General features: G+C 39.7%; 1 protein-coding gene across 1 annotated transcript; it reads right to left on the bottom strand.

The window, feature by feature from the left end:
• Positions 1-2,515: 2,515 nt before the first annotated feature.
• LOC133258840 (ankyrin repeat domain-containing protein 26-like) lies at positions 2,516-6,070 on the bottom strand. Its single transcript, XM_061435550.1, has 3 exons — positions 5,709-6,070; positions 2,893-3,007; positions 2,516-2,730 (listed from the first exon to the last, which is right to left on the bottom strand). The coding sequence occupies exons 1-3, from the start codon at positions 6,002-6,004 to the stop codon at positions 2,542-2,544; spliced, it is 600 nt and encodes a 199-aa protein (XP_061291534.1). The 5' UTR covers positions 6,005-6,070; the 3' UTR covers positions 2,516-2,541.
• Between the last annotated feature and the right edge of the window lie 1,118 nt (positions 6,071-7,188).

Genomic DNA, 7,188 nt, shown 5'->3' with positions numbered 1-7,188 from the left:
CCCAGTGTTTCTCATGATGTACTCTGCATATAAGTTAAATAAGCAGCGCGACAATATACAGCCTTGACGTACTCCTTTTCCTATTTGGAACCAGTCTGTTGTTGCATGTCCAGTTCTAACTGTTGCTTCCTGAACTGCATACAGATTTCTCAAGAGGCAGATCAGGTGGTCTGGTACTCCCATCTCTTTCAGAATTTTCCACAGTTTATTGTGATCCACAAAGGCTTTGGCATAGTCAATAAAGCAGAAATAGATGTTTTTCTGGAACTTTCTTGCTTTTTCCATGATCCAGCGGATGTTGGCAATTTGATCTCTGGTTCCTCTGCCTTTTCTAAAACCAGCTTGAACATCTGGAAGTTCATGGTTCACATATTGCTGAAGCCTGGCTTGGAGAATTTTGAACATTACTTTACTAGCATGTGAGATGAGTGCAATTCTGTGGTAGTTTGAGCATTCTTTGGCATTGCCTTTCTTTGGGATTGGAATGAAAACTGACCTTTTCCAGTCCTGTGGCCACTGCTGAGTTTTCCAAATTTGCTGACATATTGAGTGCAGCACTTTCATAGCATCATCTTTCAGGATTTGGAATAGCTCAACTGGAATTCCATCACCTCCTCGAGCTTTGTTCGTAGTGATGCTTTCTAAGGCCCACTTGACTTCACATTCCAGGATGTCTGGCTCTAGGTGAGTAATCATACCATTGTGATTATCTTGGTCGTGAAGCTCTTTTTTGTATAGTTCTTCTGTGTATTCTTTCCACCTCTTCTTAATATCTTTTGCTTCTGTTAGGTCCATACCATTTCTGTCCTTTATCGAGCCCATCTTTGCATGAAATGTTCCCTTGGTATCTCTAATTTTCTTGAAGAGATCTCTAGTCTTTCCTATTCTGTTGTTTCCTCTATTTCTTTGCATTGATTGCTGAGGAAAGCTTTCTTATCTCTTCTTGCTATTCCTTGAAACTCTGCATTCAGATGCTTATATCTTTCCTTTTCTCCTTTGCTTTTTGCTTCTCTTCTTTTGTAAGGCCTCCCCAGATAGCCATTTTGCTGTCTGAGGAGAACTTAGGTAGATAATATTTATTTATCTGGCTGTGCTGGCCTTAGTTTCAGCATGCAGGATCTAGTTTCCTGACCAGGGGTCGAAGCCAGGCCCCTTTACTGAAACCACTGAGACCCAGCCACTGAACCACCATGGAAGTCCCGAGGTTTTAGGTTTTGCTTTTTATTCCCTTCAGTTTAACTGAAAACCTTTGCTTTCAGTAAAGGGGGCCTGGCTTCGACCCCTGGTCAGGAGACTAGATCCTGCATGCTGAAACTAAGGCCAGCACAGCCAGATAAATAAATATTAAAATAAATAAATCCTCTTCTTGGCATTTCTCAACTGCCATAATTCCAACTTGACTTGCATTTTTCACTTGTTCGCTCCTTTTCCTTTTACCCTTTTAAGAATTGGGCAATGAGAGAGAAATCTTGTTTATATAAATCATTTTTCATAAAATAAAAATGGGAATTTGTGAACAGCAGCAAGATTTATATTATGTTGTAAAATGCTTTTGTTATGTTTGAATTTTAAGACAAAGTCTACTTCAGAGGCAAATTTTGCTTTCCTGTGTTATTTTAGATTGGTTAGGAAAATAAAAGAAACTTAAGTGGGGGAAAATATTTGGAAAATGTTTTACCTTTAACAAGTGCAGCATTATTACAAATATCTTCTATGAACACATAAAGGAACGTTTTACTCTCTAACGCTTGAGAAAAATCATGATTTAAAGTGAAATCTTAGACAATTTGGTACTTTCACTCAGGGAAGACTGGAGCTTCCAAATATGGAAAACTGAGCCCACCTGTGAGAATGGAGGGAGTTCCTGGCGGGGCTGCAGAGGTAGGACTTCATGTGCTTCCTGAAGAAAGAGCAGGAAAGGCAGCTTTGCCATCACCAGCTCCCCAGGTACAGCTGCAACCCTGACGAGCAGCTCCCCGGGGATGACCCCGAAGTGTACCTGGTGAACCAAGTGGTCACCAGCACAAGTGAATGCCCTTGCTGGGTGTCAAACATGACCTGACTCACCTAGCTGGATCTCAGAACCTGGGGTCCTGGAGGGCTCAGGGCTCCAGGCCTGCTGCCTCCCAGGCTCACTTGCACTCACCCAGCTCTCCGTGCTGAGCACTGGGTCTCCTTCCTCCTCTGCCCACTCCCAGTGGGGTACATTCCCTGAGCCCCTGTAAACAACCAGCCCACACATCACTTCACTCCCCGCAGGTCTTTATTTTTTGTGGGCTCTGAGCCGACTGCCCACTCCCAGGCATGTTCTAATGGGAAAATCTACCTTCTGGGGTAGAAGGGTGGCTGGGAGACAGAGCTTTGCCCTTTCTGTGGGTATCAACTTTTTTTACCCCACCCCCAGCCCCCGACTTGGGTTTGGAGTTGTTTCCATGGTAACAGGGCCTGATGGACACTATTCGGTTTACCTGTTTACATACTATTATAAATAAAACACTTGTAGGTTAAAAAAAATGTTTTGCAAATATTTTGTAAATAAAGTTAGTTGACTGATACCTTGTTCCTGGCTTCTATATTAGCATCATAGGAAAGGAGCTTTGCTGTGAGTGATAAATTCTGGCAAAAGACAGCATAGTGGAGAGCGATGTTGCCACTGACATCCATGACATTTGGGTCTGCACCATGCTCCAGCAGAAGAGTCGCACACTCCTCCTCTTGGCATTCTACAGCCTGTCAGAGATGTGCCAAGAAACAGAGTGTGAATTCTAGAAATTTAAAGTAAACAGTCCACAAGCTTCACCAGTTTGCTATATGTCAATGAGATAAATTCACTTTTAGTCTCAGGAATTGAATCACACCCATCTCATGTGGATATGGTTCGCTGTCCCATACCTTCATCAGCGCTGTCCTCTTTTCATTGTCACAGAGGTTAAGCAGGCATTTTCTCTCCAGGAGGAGAGTTACCACCACTGAATGGCCATTGGCACAGGCCAAGTGGAAGGCAGCCCTACAAAAGCAAGACCAGTTTTTGGGAAACTGCAGTGTTACTGTTTCAAAACAAACAATTGTTCATATGATTGAAAACATTCAATAGCATGCTATTCCTATCACTCTAAAACAAATATTTTGTTTTCTTCTGGAGAAATAACAGTATATATTAGCTTTAGCTCTTCTTACCACGGTAATGAAAGAACAGTTTACTTCAATAGAATGCGCAGGACCTTGATATTTAGCTCATCTTGGGTTTGTATTTGACATTCACTCTGTCACTTATTGGCTGTTGCTCAGCCAGTCTGTGCCTCAATTTCCTCATCAACAAAATGGAGAGGGAGTAGTAGTTATCTCACAGGACACCACTATGATGCTTAAATGAGACCCATGCAAAGGATGGATCCAAGCAAACCATTCCTGGCACAGGTTAGCAGCTCAGTAATTGTTAGGTAATATGATCATATTTATTACTATTACTACTATTTTACAAGGACAACATCTCAGTGAAGTCAAAGGATATGACACCTCTTTTGCAGATATATTTTGAGGATTAGAGACAACATTGTACTTTGATGATGCTAATATCCTCACTTTCTCACATTTTAATATCTCTGACATTGGAATGTAATTTATAATTCATAACATCTGTACAACTATAATTGGTATCAATTTTGTTTGTTCCTTGCTCATTTTTCCTATTGGTCTGAGTACCATAAGGTCTTTTTTGTCTAAGGTTGCTTTTTTCAAAGTATAGATGATGCATATTATATATTACAGGCACACAACATAGTGATTCTCAATTTTTATAGATTATACTCCATTTAAAGTTATTATAAGATATTGGCTATATTCTCCATTGTGTACAATATATCCTGGTAGCTTGCAGGATTTTAGTTCCGCCACCAGGGATTGAACCCTGGGCCCAGAGCAGTGAGTCTTAACCATTGGACAGCCAAGCAATTCCCAATATTCCCTTGACTTCTGAAAAGGCTGAAAGAAGTCAGAAGATATCAATCTTCAAAAAAAATTCTAAAAAAATTGTGAGTGACAAATTATTTTTATCTGTGCCTCATTCCTATTAGTGCCAAAAAGACAAGCCCAGTCTGCTAACCTGACTTGCCTATAGACAGCTTGATCTACAGAGAGTTTTAAATTTTATGTGTTGTTAAAATGTTAATTCAACCTCCATATTTCTTTTCCTTTTTTGTGCTGAAATCCAGGAAATTCCAGAATTCTTGCCTTTGAAACCATTCTTAGAAAGGTCTTTGGGGTGTTAGGGAGGCTCACAAGGAAGGGGATATATGTATACTTAGAATTGATCTATGATGTTATACGGAGAAGGCAATGGCACCCAACTCCAGCACTCTTGCCTGGAAAATTCCATGGACGGAGGAGCCTGGTGGGCTGCAGTCCATGGGGTCGCACAGAATCAGACATGACTGAAGCGACTTAGCAGCAGCAGCAGCAGCATGATGTTATACAGCAGAAAACAACACAACATTGTAAAGCAATTATTCTCCAATTAAAAAAAATAATTAAGGTTAAGAAAGGGTAGAAAGAGAAAAAAGAGAAGGTCTCAGTCAGCAGAAAAAAAAATGTATAAATAGAAATTTGAATTTTCTTCTGGCACTTTTCTCACTGTGCATATTTAAAATGTTTGATCCATATTCCATCTGAAATTTTTGGTGAAATAAAAATTCAGTTACTTTTCATTTTACCAGGTTATTTATACACTGTCTACACATAATTTATCTTTTCTAACAGAAAATATCATCAGTATCAAGTTCTAAAGTATTACATACATTTGGGTGTTTGGGCATTTTCTATTCTATTCCATTCATTTATCAATTCCCTTTTCTGTTGTTAGTAAATGAATACTTTGTGGCCACTTAAGGCATATTTTGACATCAAGAGGGCAAGTCTTAGTCTACTATGTACAATTTTAATTTCATCACAACAATTAAAGACAGCGTATGTAACCCAAAACGTTTTAAACCATGATATGTTGATTTTGTTTAAATATAGAAAGACCATGCATCCTAAGAAAATGTCTTCCTATTCAAGGACATAGCCAGCTTCCCTACTTCAAAGCTGTCTTCTAAGCTCCTTCAGCAAAGAACATATATACCTAAGTGTACACTAATATAAAATGGATATTGAATTGTATCTGAGGAATTTTTAATCCAGAAGTTGACCTCTCATGGGAATTATTTTGCTCACTATGCAGTTTTCTGTAACATATAACCTTATGGTATAAAAACGTGTACATTAAAAATAAGATGCTGACACCATCAGAAATCTGTCCACTGCCATGATCCACAATAGGTGATCCATGAATAAGTGTTTTCATAAATCACATGAGAAAAAATGTGAGAGCCAGGAGGTTCCAGAAGATTTCTTGAAGCCTATAGAACTTGGGAGCTCTTACTCATGAGTACATCATGCTAACCCATGCAAATAAAAAGTAGGAGGAAGACAGAAAAAACAGATGCTATTCATGTTTCATTTCATTTCTGTGATTACTGACATTCAGTTAAATGACTTCAAAACCATCAGCAAAGTGCCCTATAAGGGGAATTACAAGTGGGTCTGAAACCAACTAAGGCTTTCTGCTGATCATAAATTCTGTGGGGTGCTGGATCCCAGGAAGTTGTCGAAGAGCCTTGGAGGGGAAACTCACAGGAGGGACCCCTGCCAGCCCCTTCCACCTTGCTTACCTGTTCATCTTCTCCCTGTCATTCAGGCCATTCTTCCCGAGCAACAGAACCTGCTGCACTTTGACTACGTTGCCTGCACTGGCAGCTTTGTGGATCTCTCCGAGGTCCTTGTCTTGGATGCCGTACCCAGGCTGGAAGTTGATTCTATAACTGCTGTCTCTCACCTGGTTGATGGAGGAGCCAAAGGGCAAGATGCCCTTCTTACTCCTGAAGCCAAAATTCTTCATCCCAGAGCGTACAAGCTCCAAACACACCTCACCTCCCCTCAACTCTACACAGTCTCCTAAACCCAACATGAGCACTAGAGTTAAGCCAGAGCAGTTCCACCACAACCTCCCAGCTGGGAAGCTCAATGGTTTGGAATCTTTCATCCCAGAATGATCGTTGCTAAGCGACACCTCGAAACACATTGCCCATGCGCACAGAGGCTTGGCATGTCATACTGCCCAATGTACATGTGTAAGAACTGGAAGTTCATTTTCTGAAAGGAACAAACAATGTCAATAAACCCTTACCTAAACTAAGAAGGAAAGACAGGAAACTGAAATAAACACAGAAATCAAAGCAACATTATAACTATGTAACTGTCAAAATAACCAGACTACCCAAAGCAATCTACAAATTCAGTGCAACTTCTATCAAATTACCAATGGCATTTTTCACAGAACTAGAACAAAAAAATTGTACAGTGTATATGGAAACAAAAGGCCCCAAATAGCCAAAGCAATCTTGAGAAAGAAAAGCAACAGCTGACAGAATCAGGTACCCTGACTTCAGCCTACTCTGCAAGCTTCAGTAATTAAAACATTGGTCATATCACAAAAACAGAAATGATCAATGGAATAAGACAGAAAGTCCAGAGAGAAACCTATGCACCTATGGTCAATTAATCTATGATAAAGGAGGCAAAACTATACAAAGGAGAATATAGCCTCTTCAATAGGTGGTGCTGAGAAAACTCAACAGCTACATGTGTAAGAAGGATATCAGAACACTCCTTTACATCATACACAAAAATAAACTCATGATGGACTAAAGACCTAAATATAAGGAAAAGCCCTATAATACTCTAGGAGGAGAATATAGGCAGAACACTCTCTGGCATAAATTACACAGTATCTTCTTTCATCCACCTCTTAGAATAATGAAAATAAAAATGGAAATCAGCAAATGGGATCTAATTAAACTTAAAAGCTTTGGCACAATGCAGGAAATCATAAACAAGATAGACTACAACCCACATAATGGACAACAATATTTGCAAATGATGCAGCTGACAAGGGATTAATCTCCAACATATTCAAACACCTCAAAGAGCTCAATATTAAAAACCAAACAACCCAATCACAAAATGAGTATAAGATCTAAATATACTTTTCTCTAAAGAACACCTACAGACGACCAAAAACCACATGAAATGATGCTCAAAAAGGATGCTCCACATCACTAATTATTAGAGAAATGCAGAAATACTACAATG

Source organism: Bos javanicus, chromosome 13, assembly GCF_032452875.1.
Source record: "Bos javanicus breed banteng chromosome 13, ARS-OSU_banteng_1.0, whole genome shotgun sequence".
Classification (NCBI taxonomy): domain Eukaryota; kingdom Metazoa; phylum Chordata; class Mammalia; order Artiodactyla; family Bovidae; genus Bos; species Bos javanicus.
The sequence above is the reverse complement of the archived record's forward strand: the minus strand, read 5'-3'. Positions and strand labels throughout refer to the sequence as shown.